Source organism: Artibeus jamaicensis, unplaced genomic scaffold (genome assembly GCF_021234435.1).
Source record: "Artibeus jamaicensis isolate MK-2021 breed Jamaican fruit bat unplaced genomic scaffold, CSHL_Jam_final contig_477, whole genome shotgun sequence".
In the NCBI taxonomy this organism is placed as follows: Eukaryota; Metazoa; Chordata; class Mammalia; order Chiroptera; family Phyllostomidae; genus Artibeus; species Artibeus jamaicensis.
The window spans coordinates 4,237,673-4,259,133 of NW_026521854.1; the positions used below are offsets into that span (position 1 = coordinate 4,237,673).

At 56.6% G+C, this 21,461-nt stretch overlaps 2 protein-coding genes across 3 annotated transcripts; one reads left to right on the forward strand and one right to left on the reverse strand.

Moving 5' to 3' along the window:
* Positions 1 to 3,965, forward strand: NUDT18 (nudix hydrolase 18). The gene is made up of 3 exons (XM_037152676.2): positions 1 to 262; positions 1,177 to 1,390; positions 1,614 to 3,965. Exons 1-3 carry the CDS (start codon positions 101 to 103, stop codon positions 2,207 to 2,209), a joined length of 972 nt encoding a protein of 323 aa, XP_037008571.2. The 5' UTR covers positions 1 to 100; the 3' UTR covers positions 2,210 to 3,965.
* A 76-nt stretch (positions 3,966 to 4,041) lies between these two features.
* Positions 4,042 to 18,001, reverse strand: FHIP2B (FHF complex subunit HOOK interacting protein 2B). 2 transcript variants are annotated; one of them, XM_037152675.2, is made up of 17 exons: positions 17,836 to 18,001; positions 13,194 to 13,272; positions 11,022 to 11,191; positions 10,730 to 10,834; positions 10,514 to 10,636; positions 10,087 to 10,314; positions 9,787 to 9,983; positions 9,338 to 9,446; positions 9,057 to 9,133; positions 8,508 to 8,697; positions 7,510 to 7,655; positions 7,279 to 7,407; positions 7,035 to 7,125; positions 6,679 to 6,822; positions 6,174 to 6,314; positions 5,879 to 5,979; positions 4,042 to 5,673 (listed from the first exon to the last, which is right to left on the reverse strand). In XM_037152675.2, exons 1-17 carry the CDS (start codon positions 17,878 to 17,880, stop codon positions 5,535 to 5,537), a joined length of 2,214 nt encoding a protein of 737 aa, XP_037008570.2. In that variant the 5' UTR covers positions 17,881 to 18,001; the 3' UTR covers positions 4,042 to 5,534. The 2 variants fall into 2 exon arrangements, with proteins under 2 accessions (XP_037008570.2, XP_053524103.1); XM_053668128.1 differs by lacking the exon at positions 17,836 to 18,001 and adding an exon at positions 11,502 to 11,666.
* Positions 18,002 to 21,461: the final 3,460 nt, after the last annotated feature.

A 21,461-nucleotide genomic window follows, 5' to 3' on the forward strand; every position in this document is an offset into this window, starting at 1 on the left:
GTCCGCTGGTGCCAGGCCACGCACCACTGGCTGCCCCACGTCGCACCTTATCGGGCTCAGCGGGTCTGCTTGCCACGGCCGCCGCCTTCCAGGGCACCAGATGGCCTCGGAAGGCCTGGAGGGGGAGTTGGCGGCGGTGCTGGGGGGCCAGGGGCTGTGCGTGCACAGCTGTGACTCGGAGCCGGCAGGGGAGCTTCTGGCACCTGTGCGGCTACGGAGGAACGTCTGCTACGTAGTCCTGGCCGTGTGTCTCAACGAGCAGGTGAGCGTCCGTCCACCGGCCCCCACTTCAGAACGCGCAGCCAGGCCGTGGGGACAGAGGACCTACCGGCAGCCGCCACCAATTATTTGTGGGCGGTGTTTCCCAGTTTTGCAAAGCACTGTCACACTGACTGACATCTGAGCCTGGTGCACCCAACCCTGCGATTGTTAGTTGCACAGAGGAGAAACCGAGTCCAGGAGCCTGTTTGTCTCATCCCACTAGGCCTAAGTTCCTTGTGGGCTTACTCCTTTTCATTTTCCCAGAATTTTGCCAGCACAGTGCCTGCCATGGCGGCGGAGTGGTCTCTCTTAAAGATCAGTTAAGCGCTGCGGAGACCTACTCTGGGTCCCACGGACAGTGGTGGCACAATCTGTGCATACACTTAGACTTTCGTACCCTGTGTGATGCTCTTTTTGATGCTGATCTAAGCGCAAGTTGCTGTGACAACAGCTAGAAGGGGCCAAGAGTGTGGGTAGATGTTGTATGGGGTGGGGGCATGTTTCAAAGCCCAGACTCCAGTGTGAGGACAGGTCACAGCACTTTATAAACCACAGGGGAGGTGAGAGATACAGTGACATACTCAGAGAGACTCAGGATGCACGGCCCTGCCCCTGCCCGGAGAGGCCTGATCCCCAACCCCTGAAGCAGCTCCCAGGATTATTAGCCCCTTTTTGCAATGAAGTCTGAAGGCAAAGGGGTACTTTGCAGAGAGGGACAGCTGCAGCTGGAAGCCATGCAAGGGCAGTTACCCAGGAGAGCTCAACAGTTTGAGGGTGTCCACCAGTAAGGGGGAACTGGGTGACTGTTTAATACATGACCCAGCCCCCAGGGCAAGGAAAGGCTGCCACCTGTGCCCCTCCTTTGGAGCTCCCAGCCTGGCTGTGTGGGGGTGAGGATCCTCTCTCTCCCCTCAGGATGAGGTGCTGCTGATCCAGGAGGCCAAGAAAGAGTGCCGTGGGTCGTGGTACCTGCCGGCAGGGAGAATGGAGCCTGGGGAGACCATCGTGGAGGCGCTGCAGCGGGAGGTGAAGGAGGAGGCTGGGCTGCACTGCGAGCCTCTGACGTTGCTGTCTGTGGAGGAGCGGGGCCCCTCCTGGATCCGCTTCGCATTCCTTGCTCGCCCCACAGGTACAGCACACCTGGTGGCAGCGTGGGCAGGTGGCAATTGAACTGCCCCCCCCAGCTCGTTTTCAGGCGAGATGAGCCCCTATTCTGGCTGATACGAGCCTGGCATCTCCGGATTCCAGCCTAAGTGTCGGGTTAGAAGGCCTGGATGGCTGTTTCCTCTGCCAGGCCCGACACTTCTCGCTGTGCAGACCCTTTCCTCACCCCATCCTCACCTCTCCCCCAGGTGGAGTTCTCAAGACTTCCAAAGAGGCAGATGCAGAGTCCCTACAGGCTGGCTGGTACCCAAGAACCTCCCTGCCCACTCCGCTGCGAGCCCATGACATTCTGCACCTGGTGGAGCTGGCCGCCCAGTACCGCCATCAGGCCAGGCACCCTCTCATTCTGCCCCAAGAGCTTCCCTGCAGTCTGGTCTGTCAGCGGCTCGTGGCCACCTTTACCAGTGTCCACACCGTGTGGGTATTGGTGGGCACAGAGCGGGTGCCTCACTTGCCCATTACTGCCTGTGGCTTCACCCCCACGGAGCAGAGGGGTGGCATCAAAGTGGCCATCTTGCGGCTGCTGCAGGAGTGTCTGACTCTGCACCACTTGGTGGTGGAGATCAAGGGGTTGCTTGGACTACAGCACCTGGGCAAGGACCACACGGATGGCGTCTGCCTGAATGTGCTGGTGGCAGTGGCTTTTCGGAACCCAGGTATCCAAAATGAGCCCCCGAAGGTTCGGGGTGAGAACTTCTCTTGGTGGAAAGTGATGGAGGAAGGCCTACAAAGCCAGCTCTTACAGAGGCTTCAGGAAACGTCTGTCATCCCAGTCAACAGATAGGAAGGTGCCATCAGCGGGTAAGGAGCTGGCTGTCTGCTCCCTCCACTGTGGCTTCACCTCCCTGAGGGAGGCAGGAGGCTGGCAACTAGGGGTCCCCCTGCAAACAGGAGAAGTCTTCCCAGGGGGACTTCCATCTCTCCTCGCCATGGGGCATGTCCCTACATTGCACCAAAAGGGACAGTGCCTTTACCAGGCAAGGAGTCCAGAGCTCAAGGACCCAGTTGTCCTGAGGCACAATAAGGGCACTGCTCCCTAAGGGATGTGAGAACTTTGTGGACGTGAGACAACATCTCATCATTTTTGGTGCCAGATTCTCAGGCACCTAGAACATGGAAGGAGTGCTGGGGGAGGTCACTCCACGGGAATGGGCCCCTTGCCGAGTTAAATAGGTTATTGCTTACTTTGCCTTCTGTCCTACATGTCTCTGTGGGGAGAAAGTGGGCAGGAAGGGGCAGGGGACTCCCCTCAGAAGAGAAGCTCCTGCCCTTGTCCCACCGACAGCCACCCAGGCCATCCCAGACAGCAAGCTGACACTGCAGGGGCCAGCCTGCTGGGTGCTGGGGCCTGGGCAGGCAGGCAGGCTCCTACTGTGCTGTTCACTGCAGCCTGTCTCCGGCCCACTGAGAACCTCTTCAACTTGCCTGCCTGTGTAGAATGTGACCGAATCCCCTCCAGGTTTTGAGCAGTGAAAACACCAGGGAAGCTTCAAGTAGGCCAGGACTCAAAAGAGCTGCCCTGCCTAGGTTTCATTCTGTTTGAGCTGATCCCTCCCAGTCACACTGCTGGGCCCTGGCTCTTGCCTCTGCCCTTTTATAACTCCAGCTCAAACCCAACCCAACCCAACCCCTTTATTTCCCCTTAGCCCAGCCAAATTATCCTGTGTGCTCCTCACTGCCTCTCAAATCCCGATCTCTGACTCTGAGCTGGGAAACACGTGATGGGCTTCCCTTCTGAAGTAACTACACTCTGGCACTGAAGGGAAGGACCGGGACCCTCAGAGCCGCCCCCCCATCCCAGTGCCCCCCACCCCAACCCAGGCCTCTCCTGGCTGCCATCCTCCTTCTGGTCTCCAGACTGTGGTAGGAGTCCTCCTGTCTCCCTGGAGGACTAGTGTCCCCCAAATGGTAGAACCAAACCCTTTCACTATGGCTCACTTCTCTCGGTATGAGGGATGCCCCAGTCCACAGCCACGTCCATGGGCAGTGATCTTTGCTCCCAGTATTTAGCCTATGGTAGTTTTGAACCCTGAGTGCCCATCAGGTTCACCCGGAGAGGATGAAGAATTCTGAGCCACCCCCAGATGGGGTGGGGGGTGGGGCTAGGACACTGGTCATTTAAAAAGCCACCCAATTAATGAACATGCACTGAGGAGGGGCACACTGACCAGCCCTCTCAGGCCTTTTGCTTTCCTTGTCCTGGTGCACATGGTGACTCCCGCAGAGGATCCACGACACTCACACGTTTAGGGGCAAGTCTTACACCAGCAGGCCCACTGTCCACCGCTAAAGCAGTCACACAACGCACAGCCTAAGCACCTGACGTGAGACCCGCACACAGATGCTGCAGACGGCTGGCTCCCTCGCCATGTCTTGAGGTGAGCCAGCCCTCGGTCATGGGCAAGCAGAGCAGAAACAGTGTTGCCCGGCCAAGAGAGGCCGTTCCTGGCAGGCGCCGAGGAAGGGCAGACGTGTACTGCCAGAGCCTGTCTGTTTACCACCCTCCCCCTCCACTCCAGTGCTGAAAAAGGAACTTAATTTGTCTTCCTTGGGGAGGAAGATGGGCCCAGATTAGCAGTAGAGCCCTGGGCAGTGAAGGGTGGAGAACAGGGCAGCTGTGTCCACACAACCACACTGTTTATTGCCGTGGTGTCTGGGGTGGGGGAGCACTGCAGGAGCGCCTAAGCACATCAAGGCTGGGAGTGTCTGTGACTCGGACACTCGAGCATCTTCAGAATCGGAGAGTCCAGACCCAGTTTGCCCACTGAGCTCTGCTCCTGTCCCACGCCGACACCCATGTGTGCGTGCATGCCTGCACATACACGCCCAGTGTCCGTCCGCACAGCAGCTCAGCCCTCCCCAGCTGGGAGGAATGCGGGAGAGGTAGAGGTCACCAAGTTTCCTCTTCTTTCATGTCACCTCTTGGCAACCTGTGGCTGGCTTCTAGAAGCGGCATGGGCAGGAAAAGGAAGCGCAAGGGGCTCTGGCCTGCTCCTCCTTGCCCAGGAGCAAAGCCAGCAACTGCAGTCCCGCTGTGAGGTAATGCCTGGCGCCGCCTGTGTGTTCCTGCAGGTCGAGGCAGATTCGGGCCGGGTGGGGTGGCAGCCCCAGACTCAGGGCACGCAGGGAGAAGAGCGCCGGGGCTGCTGCCTGGACTCCAGCCCCTCCCTGCCAGGCTTTGGGGGCTGCCACCAGGTGGGTGCCCCAGCCTCCCCTGTACCCCGAGATCCCCAGGGAGAGCATTCCCTCGAGAACACTGCGGGCTGGGCCTGGACTCCCCTGGTCTCAAGCCCCTCTGCCCAGGTGTTGTGGACCTGCTGAGACGGGTTCAGAAGGCGCCAGGGAGAAACCAGCTGGAGCTAGAGCCTGGCACCCAGCCCCCAGCTCCCCAGGCCCTCTCCCGCCCTGGTGGAATTGCATCAAGGTTCTCATTAGCAGCTGCCCCCGCCTGGGCGCGGAGCATGCTTTGGCCATATGCCATGAGGCAGTTTGGGATTTTGCAACAGTCTCCAGGAGGGCCAGGGAAGAAGAGTGGGCTACCCCTACCAGCCAGTACCCCTCCACAAGGGTTAAGTCCAGAAGGCAGGAGGAAAAAAATGTCAAGTCTTAGCAGCATCCACCGGTACCTAGTGTGACAGAGACAGGGCTCCTGTGCCCCGTCTTTCTGATCTGCAGTTCTGCCTGGCCTCGGAGCCATCAGCTCACTCCCCTCATGTGGCTAGAACTGAGTCACAGGTCTTGGCCCTGTGTCCCGTAGAGACAGGTACAGAACACAGGAGAGTCTGGGTTCCAATGGTCACCTGGCCATCACCCAGCTCCACTGAGAAGGCCCTGGAGACCCCATGCTGCCTGGGAGGCCACCCCTTTTGCTCCTTGGCTTCTGGTACCTTGGGAGACCCACTTCCTGAAGCCCAGCCTGGTGCAGCCAGCAAGGCAGGGTCTCCTGGAGGTGACTTGAGAGCCGCAGAGGCAGAGGTCCCTGGAGGACACAGAGGAGAAGGGGCCAGGCCCCCAGCCCAGGAGAAGGGTGGTGGCGGCTGTGCCAGGCAGGAGGCAGCTCCCGGGCAGGAGGGGAGGTCAGGAGCCTCCCCGCCCGCCACGCTCCTGCCTCAGATGTGCCCTTCCAGGGGTGGGGAGAGGTACGGATGAGGTCCCTGTGGGGGGAACTTGACGAAGGCGATGGCAGCCAGCTCCTTGCAGAATTCCTCCAGGACGACCACACCCTGGAGAAGGGTCTGGTGGTCCAGCCTGAGGGGGCGAGCACAGAGAGTCATGGCTGGAAGGCCACTGGTGACATCACAGTGTCCCTGAGGCATAACCCAGTGGCAGACCCTTCTAAGTGGGGACAGAGCTCAGCAGCAGGCCCTGTGCACCAAGGCGCCTCCCCACCCTGGAGCGCTCTGCCCTCCCACCCGGGGCTCTTCCCCGGCACCCACTTCCCTCAGCTACTTACTGCTCCCCAGGAACGTGACCCATCAGCTGCTTACGCACCAGGAACAGTTTGCCTGGGAACTGGGGTACCCTCTGAATCCTCTGCATCAAGTCCCCGATTACCTGGAACAGGAACAAGAGAGGGCTAAGGTAGGGACCAGCGACACTCAAGCGAGATGCCCTGGCTCTGCTGCACCCGGGGGTGATGCCTGTGCTTTCCTCTGGCACCGACAAGGGTCCCCCACACCTGCGGCCCCGGCCCCATCCCACACCCCTCCCTCCCTGCCCACCACTGACATGCTCCCAGGCACTCTTACCCGGACCAGCACAGAGAACAGGCTCCTGCAGCCCGGGGCCAGGTTGACGTAGGGGTCCAGGAGATACTCATGGATGAGGGGGTGGGGGAAAAGGGCGAGCCGGGACAGGACTGAGGTCACCTGCAAGTTCAGGCTGTATGGCTGTAGGGAACATGGTGGACAAACCAGGGTTGGCAGGGGCTGGTGAGCATTTTTGCACCGTCCCCCCCCCCCAGAGGCTCCTGGCCAGCACGAACGTGTGCGGGGGCAGGGGACGCACATGATGTGTGTGTGTGTCATGGCTCCCCGGGGCTGAGGGCCAGGCGTGTCAGGGCACGCGGAGCAGAGGCGAGCCGGGCTTCCCGCCTGGGGAAAGGTGGGGTGGGGGGTGGAGCTGCGGAACCGAAGACGGCTTGACCCCCTACCTGCCATGGTCATGCCTGTTCCCTGAAGGGCTCCAGAGGCACCCACCTGGGGTGCTCCTGTGGGCCCCACCCTCTGGCCAGGGCCCAGTCCTATTGGCTACCTGCTCCAAAATCCGGGACATGCGGTCAAACAGCATCCGGAGGAAGTGCCCCTCAAAGAAAGGCCGCTCGGGCTCATGGGGGTCCAGGGGTGTGAGAGCTGGGGTCCAGCCCCAGGGGGCGACTCGGGAGCTGCACTCCTGGAACTGGACCGGGAGGGAGAGTTGAGAGGAGGAGGCCGGAGGTCAGGAGGCCACAGCACAGCGGGGCAGGGAGGGGAACGAGGGAAGGTGGGCTCAGAGTTCTTGGCTGGAGTTGGCAGTGCCCTGGGCAGGGTTCATGGGGGGGAAGGTGGAGTTAGCAACCCCACAGCTTTGAGGGTCGAGGAATAGGTGCCAGCGGCGACCTGGAGACTCACCAGTCCGTAGGCATCATGGACGTAGGTGTCATAGCCAGTCTCCTCCAGGAAGGCTGAGGTCTTGGCCTCCTCAGGAACCAGGCAGAGGAAGCTGAGAGACAGGAGGCTTGGTGTGGCGGGGCACCCCTCTTGCCCCCCTCCATCTACCCCTGGAGCGAACACCGCGCCGGGCTGTGCCCCAGCAGGGTTGTGGCCAAAGGCAGAACAAACTCAAGTGGCTCACTCCCTGACCTGCCCCCCCTACCTGTTGACAATCTCGGTCACCGCTGTCTTGCCATCTGGGGTGGTGGCAGGGGCTGGAGCAGGCTTGGCAGGGGACTGAAAGCTGGCATCGAGGAGGCCATCTGTGAAGTAGGGGTCTTCCTCCAGGTCGCTGTGGCCAGAGCACACACACGTGGCACCAATGAACCCACGAAAGAAAGACTGTGGGGATGCTGAGGGCTGGGGTGGGGCCTGGGTGTCTGTGCACACTTACAGGGTGTCCTCATAGCTCTCAGGCTCCGGGCAACCCCGCGCCACGTAGGGGCGGCCCTCCAGGTGGCACAGGACCAGCTTTCGGACGATGTGCTCATGGGGCTTCTGGAGCAGCTCCTCGAACAGCCGCAGCGTGGCGACGCTGATCTGGGGCCGGCAGGGGTCAGCAGGATGCCCTTCCTGCCCCGACTTCTGGGTGTGCTTGGGGGTTTGCTCACCCAGATGAGAACAGTGCCCCTAGAAGGGGGTCCCCATCCCTGGCAGGTTTTGAAGGGAGTGGGAGGGTGTTGGCCTGGAAATCAGAAGTCTGGCTGTTTCCATTATTAGTTTGATGTGATAACGGGCCAGGAAATTGGCTTCTCTGTGCCTCAGTTTCTATGTCTGAAAAATGGACCGCTGGCCTCCCTACCTCACAGATCGGCCGTGAGCCTCAAACAAGCCCAATGAGGCAGTTTGCACACTGTACAGGGTCAGCACGAGTGCCGTATTTTGCTGTGTACAATGCTCACTTCTTTGCCCAAATTTTTGAGGGAAAAACAAGGATGTCCATTAGATACAGGCAGTACTAATTCTGTATCTATATAAGCGTTTTTAATTCTTTTATTTAGGCTTATGCGTTGAAAGTGTTAACTCTAGAAAGCAATAACAATACCCCTATGCAAAATATTGTCCTGGAGTACGATAATCAGTTTTGTTTCTGAATATAAATAAATACAAAAATGAATTAAAAAATTAAAATGAAAGATTTTTTCCCCTGAAAATTTGGGCTAAAAACGTGGGCGCACATGATACACTGCTGTGCGATCACGGAAAACTGCTGCGTGACACCCGGTGCAGCCACAGAAAGCTCCTGTGTGACGGGCGCAGTCTGGCCCAGTCGCTGCATCACTTTCTTTCAGGGGACGCTTCACTGTCTCAAAGGCAGAACTGTGAAAATGGGGGACCTGGGAGACCCCTTTGGCAGGGGTGGGGTGGGAGTGGAGGACCCTCCCATCTCACCTCATCGGAGAGGTGGTCGCAGTGCCTGATGAGCTGAGCACACAGAGTGCAGGGGCTGTCCTCGGGGGCTGCAGGCCGCGGGTCAGTGCCCAGGAGGAAGGCCACAGCCTCCTGAAGCAGCGCAGGGGAGCGGAGCCGGCGCAGCAGGGCCGTCAGCAGGGCAGTGGAGGTCAGGACACTCTGCTCGGACCTATGTGGATGGAACAATGAGCCAGGCAGGGGAGGGGAGGCCAGAGGGACAGGGAGTAGACGACTCGGGGCAGGGGGAAAGCCCTTTCCTGGTTTCCTAATATTGCTGGCTTGTGTCTCTCTGCTCACTCCCATCCCTCCTGAGGTCATCCCTCCCAGGGCGGAGGCCTTTGCAGCCCACGGTGGCTCTGAGCCACATGTGTGTCAGGGGGCAGGCCTGGCCCACATGAGCCGATGGAGCCCACAGGCTCATGTGACTCTGGCTAAGGAGGTTCTTGGCCTTAGGACAGGAAGGGGCAGGAGTGGTGGGCCTTGGATCCACACCACAGCCACAGCTGAGGGGCCTGGACATAGACTCACACGTGTAGGAGCTGCGGCTGCAGAATGTCCACAAATAACTTCTCGGCCACGGCCTTCGCCAAGGCATCTGCAACCACCTGGGCACCAAAGAGCACATGGTAAACACCGTTAGCTCCACGGACAGTTCTCCATCGAGAAATAACTGTCCTAGTACAGTGTCCAGCACAACGGGCAGAGAGTCTCTGCAAACCTGAGGCCTGCTCAGCTCCCAGAGACCCACCCAGTCCTCCAGGTGGAGACGGAGGACAGCCAGTGGCAGGGAACTCCCTGCCCCCGCTCACCATGTGTGCCTCCTGGATGAGACGGTCGCAGTAATCAAACCATCCCAGAAAGGCTGCCAAGGCCTCTTTGCCCAGGAAGGAAGCCTCATCAGACGGGGCACTGGGTACCCTGCAGGACGGTGAGGGCAGGGCTGTGAGGCCTCCCCCAGCTCTGTTCCTTCCAGAAGGAAGCAGAGCCTTCCTCCCTGTGCAGGGAGCCTCTGTTACAGGGCAGGAGGTAGGCGGGGGTGTAGGGTGAGGTGGTCAGTTCAACAGGGGGTTCTTTGGGCAAAAGCAAAAGGGATGCTTCTCTGAAGGGTGAGAAGACCCTTAGGAGGGGCTGTAACCTTGGGAAAATGGCCAGCAGGGGTCCCCATCCCTCCTGGAAACAGAGGAACCGGCTACTAGCAGACAGACTGGGCTTCCAGCCACTGAAGATGCAGCCCCGCCTTCCCTGGCCCAGCGACTACCTCCAGCTGATGCCCTCCAAAGCAGCAATGTCTGCAGGGTCCAGGAAGGTGGGCATGGACTGGTACAGCTGGCAAAGGTGCTCGACAATCGCAGGGCAAAAGGGGCTGCTCTGTACCAGGTGGGTGGCAGCTGCCAGGGGAGCCACGCTAACAAGGAGCAGCAGGTTCTCCTGGGCCTTCAGGGCCACACGACCTTTCTAGGGAACAGAGGTACAACTTCAGCACATGCACCTAAGCCCCCAAGGCCCCTCACCCCACAATTCACCCTGCCCCGGCCCACACTGTCTCAGCATCAGGCACCTTGCTCTTGCACAAGCCAACCAGTGAGGTGACCAGGTTGCTCTCCCCAGTCCCATCGGGCTCCCAGGTCTCAACAGGCAGCTGGGTGGTCAAAGCCCGGGCGCCACAGGGACCCCTGTCAGGAGCCTCACTGTGGGGGTGGTCCTTCTTCTCGATACTGGCCGCCGTCACCCTAGGCAAGGTGGTGGGTTCTTTGGACGACTTTTTCTTAGCGACAGTCTTCTTACCCTGCAGATGAGGCTGAATGAGGCCAGGTTGTGGCAGAGCCCACTCCCCGTGCTGGCCCTGGGGAATGTAGGGTATGCAGACTGTTGGGCCTCGCATGGGGCTGGGGGAGCTGCTCTGTGCACCTCTGCTTCCTCAAAGGGGCCGTGGGACGGGGCCCGGAGTCCGGGCCCTGCGCTTCTGTGCCCACAGAGGCACTCACTTCCAGGATGTAGGTGAGCAGGGCTGGATCCTGCTGGATCTTGGAGCAGAGGACGGTGGTGAACTGCACCTCCTCCTTTTCTGTGAGGGATCCAGGATCTGTACCACCGAGCCGGAGAAGTTTCTGGGAGAGAAGCAGCAGGGAGGCAGAAGGTAATGGGGGGCAGGGAAGAGGGGGCTGCACCCCTAGACGCCCCTTGGCTTCTTGGTCCCTCACCTGCACAGGCCTGTGGACGTTGAGGTAATGCAGGAGCGGGTGCTGAACCTGGGCCAGCACCTTGCTGAAGAACTGGAACACCTGCTGCCGCATGCCTGGGGGGTACTGTGGGTCAGGGAGCGGAGTGCCCATCAGGACAGAGTCGTGCCCCCCAGAGCACGGCCTCCTGCACGGTTCCTCTCTGTCCCCTGCTCAGAGGCCAATTCTCTGCAAGCCTCCCTTCCTCACCATGGAAAAGGCCTCCTACTTGCTGCCAGTCCCCATCCCCACGTTGATATGGGGTCCTGCCCACCTCGGCCTTGCCCAGCGTGCACAGGGTCTCCAGGATCTTGTGCTGCAGCAGGTACTCGAGGCAGGGCCCGGCCTCGCCCGCTGCCTGCTGCCTCTCCTCGTACACCAGGATGTCCAGCATCTGCTTCAGCCGCCAGGGGATATCAGTCTTCTTGGCTGGGGTGTGTTCATCTATTTGAGATTCCGGGGAAGAGTGAGTAGGGAGAAGTTGAGCACTCTGGCCCTGCGGGGTCAGGCCCGAGGGACCCAGGGGTGGGCGGCTGTGGCTGAGGGCGCCCTGGAGAGGCCAGGTAACGGTCTGCTTCCACAGCTAAAGGCCAGAGGAAACAGAAGTCACAGTCTGTGCCTCCACACATAAAAGCACAAAAGGCCTTCTAGAACGAGGTCCAGAATACAACTCTGAGCATGCGTGTACGCCCCAGCTCTTTATCAGAGGGAAGGGCATCTGCCTGCCCCCATACCCCCGGGCCGACACACGGACCTCGGCCGGCGCTGCAGCGAGGCCTGAGTGAGTGGCTGTGGGCCCAGGGTCTCTTGGCAGAATTCAGAAGGTGTCTTCTGGCAGCTTCCTAACTGATCATCTCCTGGAGCCTGTTTACGTCCTTTTTCTACTCACGGAAGTGGAGTACTCACAGAAGGCAGTACTCTATTTTATAAAAAGCAAGAAAAAAATCCGAGCCTGAGCATGGGTTCGGACTCTGCTGCACCACGCGGAGGTCCCAATGGAGAAGCTGGGTAGTGGGGCTTTCTTGGAGCTGCTGCGGTAGGGTGTGTTTGAAAGGTTCTGGCTCTCGGGGACTGGCCTTGAGCACCCCCTAGCTTTCCTTGAAAGCACAGGCTCTTGGGCAAGGCAGCTGCCCCGCCCACTCCCGGGCCTCTGGTACAGGGACTGTGGAAACGAGAGGACTGGGCCAAGGCGAAGGCGCAGGTGGGCCCGAGTCCCTCCCGGACCTCTCACTGCTCTCCTGGCAAACTGGGGCTCTCTGTCCAGAGATCTTCGGTCTCTAAAAGGCACAAACTTCCAGTAATAAAGTCAGTCCTGGGCTGTGTAATGTGCAGAGTGGTGACTATTGTTAATAACAGTGTATTGTATAATTCAAAGTTGCCGAGAGAGACTATAAAAGCTCTCGCCACAAGAAACTGTAACTCTGTGTGGTGACAGACGTTAACTGGACTTACTGTGATCACTTTGCAATCAATCCATATATTGAATCAATGTTGTACAATGGAAACTAATGTTATATGTCAGTTATATTTTAATGAAAATAAAAGAGATTATCAGCCAAAAGTTGTTGTTCTCAACTGGGGGCAGTTTTTCCACCCCTCTCCTCCCGCTCCCAGGGGACATTTGGTAATGTCTGGAGAGACATTTACACTTGTCACACAAGAAGGGGGTGATACTGGCTTCTCATGGGCAGAGGCCAGAGCTGCTACTAAACAAACTGCAGTGCGTCCCACCGCTCCCTCCACACAGTGACCCAATCTAGACGTCTCCAGAGCCAGCCTGAGGAACCTGGTCTAACGGAGTGTTCAGAGGGCTCCTCAGAGTGTCCAAGGCCACCTTCTAATTTCAGGGGCTCGCTCAGGCTGGACGTGAAGCTTTGAGAACAGGCACAGGCTGGAATCACACCCCAGCCTGAACTGCAGGAGGTGAAAGCTAGGGATGTAGGACAGGGTTACCTGGCAATCAGTGTGCATCCACCAACGCCAGCACACTGACTGCAAAAACAGCCAATCGGAGCTCACCTCCCAGTGAGTGAGCCTGCTGGGCCCTGATGCCTCAGCCTTTGGCTCCCTGGCCTGTCAGCTTGGGCTCAAGGACCAGGTAGTTACATGCCTTGGTTTTTGTTCTCCTTCTACCCCTCTAAGTTGGCTCAGGGAAAAGAAGAATGTGTTTTATTTCTTTTCTTTTGATCAGTAAGCCCTGGACACAGGCACTTAAAGACTGAGGGCCTGGATGCTCTACCTCGCAGGAAGGTGGGGGCAAGTAGAGCTCAACTCACAAAGCAGGCCAGCGAAACCCCAAACTCCGGGCTTTCTCACTCCCACCTCACACAGCTCCTCTCTCAAAAGGGCAGATATCACCTTCCCTGGGACTCCTGTGTCTCTGAGCTGCACCGGGGCTCTGCCTGCACTGTCCTCACAGCTCCCTGAAGGGAAGACCGGGCCTCACCTGTGCTTTCAATGTAGTAGTGCGTGATACCCTTCCAGTGCTCCACGAACGCTTCCAGAAGGTCAAGGGTGGGCTCCCGCTGCAGAGAGAGCAGAGGCATGACCTGTGGGACACGGGCTCTGCCTCCGCCAGGATGTGCAGGGACAGACGTTCCACCACCCACGGACACGTGGTCTCCAGGTCACACCTGACTGTCACCGATAATCCGAGCACCCCTCCCCAGCCACCCCTCCCTGCTGGAAATGCCGTCGTCCTGCCCTTGGCAGCCAGGGTACTGCAGCCCATCTCAGAAGAGGAGCTAATAGTGTCGGAGGGGGATGCAAACACAGAGACAGACTGTTTCAACACAACACGGTCACACCACAACAGGGGTGCATGGCGGAAAACAGAAGCATACCCCCGAACAACAAAAGCAAGCGGCACAAAGGGAACACACCTGAGAGACAAAGTTTTCAGGTCCTTCTGAATCTGAGAGTTGGTGAAAAGCTGTGCAAAGGCCACAGCAGGCTCAGTGCAGCCAGATGACTAACACCAGCGTAACATTAAGAAAGGGCCTTGCTTATGTACATACACCTTTCGTCCAGGCCACAGGTCGTGCAGCCCAAGCTCATCCCTAGCCAGCTCTGCTCCAGCCACGTCTCCTCCGGTGCCTTCTATTGGCCACAGGGGATTCCGACTCTGTCCCCAGTAAGCCCTAAAGCCCCCCTTTCCAGTGCTCTCTCCACTTCCACGGCCGGGCTGCACCTGGCCTTGAACTGAGAACAACCACTTTCCCTGAAAACTTCTCCCAAAATAGGGCATTTCTTCTCTTTCCTTGCAGAGTACGTGTTTACAAGAGAGAAATTCATAATCGGGATCTCTTTCTCCAAAGGTGCTCACTTCTATGCCAGGTCTTTTCTCAGGCTACTCCTCTGCCCAGGAGGCCCTGGACTGACACCCAGATCCTAGCAGTTGCCAGTGATGTCGGGCTGAGGGCCTCCGGCTGCACAAAGCCCTCCCAAGGTTTTCCTGGATGCGTCACCCTCCTGCCTCGTGCTTTACTACACCACGGAACTGCGTGTCTCCTCCTTTAATCTATTTAGGAGCTATCTTCTGAGGGCCTGCTACATATCGGGTTGGCCAAAGAGCTCATTTGCTTATTTCCGTAAGACGGCTCTGGTAGTGCTTAGTTGTCTCTAACTTCATTCAAAACAATTTTGTTAGATTGTATGATGACAGCTGTACATTTTTAAATAACTTACCAAAATTGGTAACTTTTTGCGTAGCAATTTTAATATCGAAGATGGAAGAAAATATGCAACATTTTTGGTGTATTCTGGTTTATTATTTCAAGAAAGGTAAAAACGACTGAAATGCAAAAAAAGATTTGTGCGGTGTATGGAGAGGTCCTGTGACTGATCAAACGTGTCAAAAGTGGTTTTTGAAGTTTTGTGCTGGAGCTTTCTCGCTGGACCATGCTCCATGGTCGGACAGACTAGTGGAAGTTGAGAGCGATCAAACAAGACATTACTTGAGGAAAAAAATCAACGTCATACCACGCTGGAGATAGCCCATATACTCAAAATATCCAAATCAATAAAGTTACTGGTGAAAACGAAAACCGTGTCTTTTATTTTACAGATAAAACCAAACGGACTTTTTGGCCAACCCAATACAAGACATCATGCTAGCTGCCACAGGCAATACCAGGGTGCCCAAGACCCAGTGCCACAAAGAGAAGAGCATCTCAGCCCACGCTGAGTAACTCAGCGACAGGAAGTAGTGGGAGAGGAGAACACAGGACAGGAGGAAAGTGACCTCCAGGAAAAGAAGGGCCACTCCCAACGGGATGGAACAGAGAAGGCTGAGGTCACGCCGGAACTAAAACGTGAAGAACTGGGTCAGATTCCCACCATGAGAGATGAAGGAAGCACATTCCCTGTAGCAGGTACTCTGCAAAGTGTGTGGGGGGCCAGGATGGGCTGATGAGGGCACGGGGCCTTGAATGCCAGGCCAAGAGGTCCAGAGAAATACATATTCAAGTACATATATCTGCAGACAATGGGGAGCAGGTCAGGGACAGCTGGGCTGTGTTTTAGGAAGTTATCTGGCAGCTGTGTGTGGAAACAAAGGCAAGAAGAATGCTCTGAAGACCATGGCGACGGGGAGAAAATGAAGCTGAGGCCTTGACACAGCCCTTGCCTCAGCTGCCCAATCTTGTCCTCTTTCAAAATTAGTTGTGGGGACCGCAGCCCTCACCAGACTAGCATCTCCCACAGTCGTTCCAAACACACTGGGTGTGACCACATCTTATCTCATTCTGCGTGATGCTATGATGGTTGGGTTAGAGGTCATTTCCTCTTCTGGACTGTCAGCACCCTGAGGGCCAGGGCGCTGTTTCAGAATCTGTCCCTGAAGGGCACACACACAATGACTAAGTAACATTTACTAAATAGCTCAGCGAGCTCCCCAAGACACCGCTCCGCAGTTCCTGTCTCCAGGAAGGCCTCTGGCCCCTACCCAGCACTCGATCTCAGAAGTCTCTGATGGGGCTCACTGAACCGCAAAATTCGTTTATAGTCTCCAAAACCTTGCCAGCGCTTAAACCAAAATACATAAATAATTAATAATAATCATAATGCAGTATGGAAAGTAGAAATGGGGGAATGCAGGTTAGCCAAGACAGACCATTCAGAAGAAGAGAACAGGGGCATAGTCTTCACCTGAGAAGACTGTTAGCTAGCTACTCTGTTCCAGACCACAGAAACTACCAAATTTCTTTTTAAAGGCAACGATCATTACTCCATTCTGTCAGAAGAGGGCAGGAAGGAGCAGCATGCTTCCTCCTTAACCTGAGTCAACCAGGAGTCAACGGACTTGCTGGGGTCTTAACCTGAAGACCCAGGCCCCGGAAGACCTCTGTGCAAGATGTAGGGGTACAGAGAAAAGAGGGGTTCCCATCTCTCCCAACAATCACACAGGGTCAAACTTTTAGGAGACTAAGGAGATGACCTGCTTAAAAGTGTCTCCCTTGGCCACCAATATTTCCTCCAGCCCCTGACTCTGAAATTCCTGTATTGGAGGCATTAGAAATTCAGTTCTGGCCCTGGCTGGCGTAGCTCAGTGGATTGAGCGCGGGCCTGCGAACCAGAGTATCGCAGTTCGATTCCCAGTCAGGGCACATGCCTGGGTTGCAGGCCAGTTCCCAGCAGGGGACACATAAGAAGGCAACCACACACTGATGTTTCTCTCCCTCTCTCCTTCCCTTCCCCTCTCTCAAAAAATAAATAAAATAAAATATTTAAAAAAAGAAAAAGAAATTCAGTTCTTAGGCTAAGGTCTTATCTCTGTGTCACCCACCGGCACCTCCACCCCGCTTTGCATGGAGCTGTCCTTGAGAGGTATGAAGTAGTTTGTCAGACCACTTTCTAAGGTGACAGCTGTCTTGACTGAGGAAAGGGAGGAGGGGAAGGAGAGATTCTACAGAACCCCTCTCAGGTGGGATGACCTGAGGCTCCCCCCCTCCCCCGCCCCAAGCAAGCCCAGGGAGGGAGGGGGAGGAGGGGCAGTACTGGAAGGAGCAGGAGCTTTTTACTTTCTTCACCAGTTTGCTTAAGGCTGGGACTTAAGCAAATTCATAATAAGCTCTGATTTGAAGGGGAGGGGTTGTTGTTGGAGAGGCAGGTAGTGGAAACCAAGGTTTTGCTTCTCCGGAGAAAATCTGATAAATTAGGTTATTCAGATTAGAAAATCTGATAACTAAACTGATCAATTAGGAGAGGGTTTATGCTGAAACAAAAGGAATCATTAACTTCACAGATTCTTGGCAGCGTTACTGCAAGTACAGGCCTCTGTCTATCCTATCTAAATTGTACTTTTATCTTACTGAATGAAGGGAACCCAGTGGGCCGCCTCCGACCAGCATTCGCCCCCAACAGAAAACGCCAAAAGCGCAAACTCTGAGAATATAAGAAATCAATAAACTCTTCCCCATAGGGCTGCAGCGCCATGGCTGGCCTCCCCCGATGAGAGGCTGCTGTAATAAGAGAGAATACGTTGGAAACCTGCAGGGGAATGCTTCCAGGGCGAAGGCACCCCCGCCCCCGACTCGGTCCTGAATGTACGCACTTCCCGGGACCGAGCAGACCGGGCCCGCATTCCCCAGTGGAGGGTGAGGGCGCGCTGGGCCTGAAAAGGTCTTAGAGTGATCAGGGACTCCGAGGGAGGGAAGGGGCAGCTGTTTTTAACCACAGGGGACCACGAAGAGCGGAGCAGGCCACAGAAAGGCACACAGAGGCCTTCCAACTCTCCAGGAAAGGGGACTTGGGGTTTGGGGAAAGAAACTACCGGGTGGCATGGGAGCACAGGAAAGCTGGGAGCTGGGAGAGACTGGGGAGCCGAAAAATAAACAGGAAGCAGTTTGGGGAGGTGAGTCAAGGAATGGAGCAGTCTGGGAAAGCGGCGCGGTCGGGAAAGCAACCACTGGATGCGGGCAGTGCTGTGCGAGAGGCCCGGAAGGGCGCTATGGCCCGGCCGGGGTCCTTCCCCCGGGTGGCCCTCGCCCTCCGCCGGCTCCGCCCCGGCCGCCAAGCCGCCCCGCGCCCCGGCCTCCCCGCGCCCACGGCCGCCCCACGCCCCGGCCTCCCCGCGCCCACAGCCTCACAGCGCCCACGGCCTCCTGCAGCAGCGCCCCGAGCCGGCTCAGCATGATGGCGCCCAACCCGTTCCGGCTCAGGCTTCGGCTCCGGGCTCCTGGGCGGCGGGGGTGGCAGAGCACCGGGCGCACGGACTACCCGGCGGCGCGGCTCCGCGAGGCGAGGGAGGCGGGGCCCGGCCCGCTCCGCCCCGCCCCGGCTGGGCTAGGGGCGCTCTCCAGTCCGGCCCCGCAGCCCCCGCCAGACCCACCCGCCAGGAAAAGAAAACCGACCCCGGGGAGCGGGAGGGGAGCCTGAGCGGGGTTGAGGGCGCCGCAGCGGAGGGGCGGGTTCGGCCCTAGGGAGCCAGGTCGCAGCAAGAGAACGACCCTCCCCTTTGAGGAGTGCGAGTGGGCCCAGGGAGGTTGTTTCCATCAGCAATGAGAAACTTTGTGGGTTCTGTAGGTCTCCAGATGGCCCCGCCGCCCCGCCCCATCCCCCACAGTAGCCACGGGCCATGTGTGGCTGTGGAGACCGGAACCACGTGCGTCCTAATTGAGGTGGGCTGAGGGTGAAGTGCATACACCCCGGGCTCTGACCACTTAGTACAAGACTGTAAAATAGCTCACCAATGAGATTTTATGTGGACTACATTTTGAGGTGGTAATATATTATATATATTGGATTAATGTTAAAGTTAATTTCACTTGTTGCTTTAAGTGGGTACAGCGCTTGGCCTGAGGTCCCACGGGAAGTAACAAGTAGCTCCACTTTACCCTTTTAGCTGACCCAAGGGAAGAAACAGAAGGTGGGTTCCTGTGTGGAGGTCACACCAGGAAAATTACACCCCAGGATTAGGCAGGGGGAACCCTCAACAAGAGCGGGGGTTCCTGGAATGTCCAAAGCTAGGGCCTTAGGGATGGGCCTTCTACCTGCCAAGCCTGCCAAGTTCAAAGCCCATTTCCCCCCACCCGGCCCCACCCCCATCTGCACTACTACAGGAATGGAAAGAGAGTCTTAAGATTCTTTCTGAAGACAGTATATGGATGTCTGTTCAAAATATATTTCTACTGAGCACTGCCATCCTATGAAGAGAGGGTAAGGCTTTGAGAGTCCCACTAGAGAACTGGTCAGGGAGGTGGGGGTAGTAGCCCTTGTCACAGAAGCTGGGACCTAGAGCTATGGGGTCACAGGGCCTCCCTGCCTTTGGGCCCCTTTCCCCAGGGGGTACATGCGCAGAGCTGGCTGGGTGCTGTGAACTGCAGCCTGCAGTCCTGGGGCTGAGTCTGGGATGAGCTAGTGTTTGGAGCTCAGTTCTCTGTGCTACTTGAGAAAAAAATTTATATTTCCTAATAGTTCATCTGCAGATGGGTCTCTTGTGAGAAGCCCTACAAGGAGGCTTTTAAGCCAAAATGTATAAAAGGGAAGAAACCAGCCTGGTTTGTGTATCCAGAAGCGACCTGGAGAGTTGGAGACCTCAATCCAGCCCACACTTCTTTTCTGAGCCCATTGCCTCTCGGGTAAAGGAAGCAGCTGGATGGATTAAATGTTTTCCCCTCAACACGTGTTAAGGAACTCTAGGGTATAGTGGAAGTGTATCAGGAATCTGGAGCCTTTCACTTGGTTTAACTTCAGATTTTACATTTAAAGTTCTGATAAAAGTCAGTGGACTCCCTTGTATATGTGCTATAGGCCAAAAGTGTTATTGTCACTGATGTGTTTAAATTCTGCTGTCAGGTTAGCTCATCTGGGGGAGACTTTGGATAAAAAGCCTGTCCTCCTGTCAGCTTGAATGAAGGCAGAGGCTGGGGCAGGGTAGACAGTTTTAAATGAGCAAGTCACAAAGCCCCAGACACAAGCAGATGGGGCCGAGCTGCTGATGCTCGACAGGAAGAATGTGAACGGGTCGGCGTGCGTACGGAACCCACCCCAATGTCGTAACTACTTACCTGTGTAAATCGGGATTTTCTCCACATTCAGCAACCAAATGCAACGATAAATTGGATCCTCCTCTTGACAAAGGGCAACTGTCATGTATCACCCCCAACCTAAATTTTTTATTCATCAAAGCTTACTTCTTATTCCTCACAGCTTTTTTGTTCTCATTTTCATTATAAGTAATTGACTATAAAAATTGACTTCCAAATGTACTCCAGATAGTGGTAGTAAGATCTATTTTTTTAAAGGTTTGTAACCACTGGACTAAATAACTGCGAAGGGTTTGCATGTACATGTGTGTTTTGGGGAGAAGGTGCTGAGAGACTCTCCATAAGTCTTGTTTAGTGATGGAGCTGCATGAGTTGTTCTGAATCTCAGGAACTTAAAATCCTGTGGGGTGTTTTATCTGCAGCCCGTGGGCTGTATGCGGCCCAGGAGAGCGATGAATGCGGCCCGATACAAAACCGTAACTTTCCTTAAAACCTTTTTTTTGCTCATCAGTTTTCATTAGTGTTTGTGTATTTAACGTGTGGCCCCGAGACACCAAAAGGCTGGGCACTGCTGTAGGACCTGCTCTCTCTCTAGTCCCATGGGAATGTCTCCCTGTGAACTGGGATTGAAGACCCCTGGGCTTGCTGAGTTGCTCAGTGGGCTGGGAGCTGGGTGCGCACAGTGGCGCCACCCTGCCCACCAGAGCACCCTCCTGCCGGAACAGGTTCAGCCCTGCACACATTTGGAGATGCCTCATAGCTGTGCGTGCGTGGAGCCCCTTCCTCTCTCTGTGCCTCCTATTGTGCCCTGCGAGAGGCCCTCGTCTGTACAGGGGAGGTCCTGGGCTAGCAGGCAAGCAACCCAGGCGTCTGGCTCTACTCTCTGCTCATCAGTTGTGTGGAGCTTCGGGCTTCAGACGAAATGTCTGTCTCACCATTTTCTCCTTCACCAAACAGATGAAAACGGTTCACGCTGTTGCCCTCACAGGTGTACTGAGAGGGTGAAACAATGTTGTGAATGTAAAAGAACTCTGACAATTAAAAATCATTGCCCACATTAGAGTCATTCTTAGCCACTTTGCTTTTGTTTCAGCCCAAGGGGCTAGAAACTCATCCTGGGATGCGAGACGATTCAGGTCTCAGCTCCAGTCTTGGGTTCACTTTGGCCTCCCCGCCCACCAGCTCCCCTGATCCTCGGCCGACAGACACCGCTTCATGTTCAGTTCCAGCCAGGTAAGGCCAGCCGCTCGGCCCCCGAGTGGAACTGAACATGTTCCCCCCACCCACTTCGACACCCAGCTCTGTGTCTGTTGGCCCCAGAACACCTTGCCAAGTCAAGCCAGACCAAATCACCCTTCTCCCTGGGCCTCCGGCATGGGTCTCCCTTGACCCATGCTCCTGCTAGTGTGTCCATCGTTTCTCCATCCCTTGGGGTTCTCCACCCGATCCGTAAGGTCAGTCACCGCCTCCTCAACCCCGCTGACCTGTGCTGTGTGTCTGGCTTCCCCACTGCACAGTCAGCTGTTGATGCACTTGCCTGTGGGGGAGCGGGTTTCGGGGCCTTGGGGGAACGGGGCAGGCTGTCCTCCTGGCTGGCTCTCTGCTGCCCCCACCGTGCAGCCCCTGAAGGAACATGGCAGGTGGGAGCCTGCTGGACAGCCCTGCTCTGGCAGCCTGGGCGGGGCGAAGGGCAGGGCGTGTGGCATCCCCCTGCCTCCCCCGCTGTG

Excerpts from the sequence above, each read along its gene's own strand:
- NUDT18 (XM_037152676.2), top strand. The coding sequence starts at position 101 with ATGGCCTCGGAAGGCCTGGAGGGGGAGTTGGCGGCGGTGCTGGGGGGC. Across the intron at positions 263-1,176 it reads CCGTGTGTCTCAACGAGCAG|GATGAGGTGCTGCTGATCCA; the intron begins GTGAGCGTCCGT and ends CTCTCCCCTCAG. Across the intron at positions 1,391-1,613 it reads ATTCCTTGCTCGCCCCACAG|GTGGAGTTCTCAAGACTTCC; the intron begins GTACAGCACACC and ends CCTCTCCCCCAG.
- FHIP2B (XM_037152675.2), bottom strand. The coding sequence starts at position 17,880 with ATGCTGAGCCGGCTCGGGGCGCTGCTGCAGGAGGCCGTGGGCGCT. Across the intron at positions 10,315-10,513 it reads TGCTCACCTACATCCTGGAA|GGTAAGAAGACTGTCGCTAA; the intron begins GTGAGTGCCTCT and ends CCTCATCTGCAG. Across the intron at positions 6,823-7,034 it reads TCCATGATGCCTACGGACTG|TTCCAGGAGTGCAGCTCCCG; the intron begins GTGAGTCTCCAG and ends CTCCCGGTCCAG.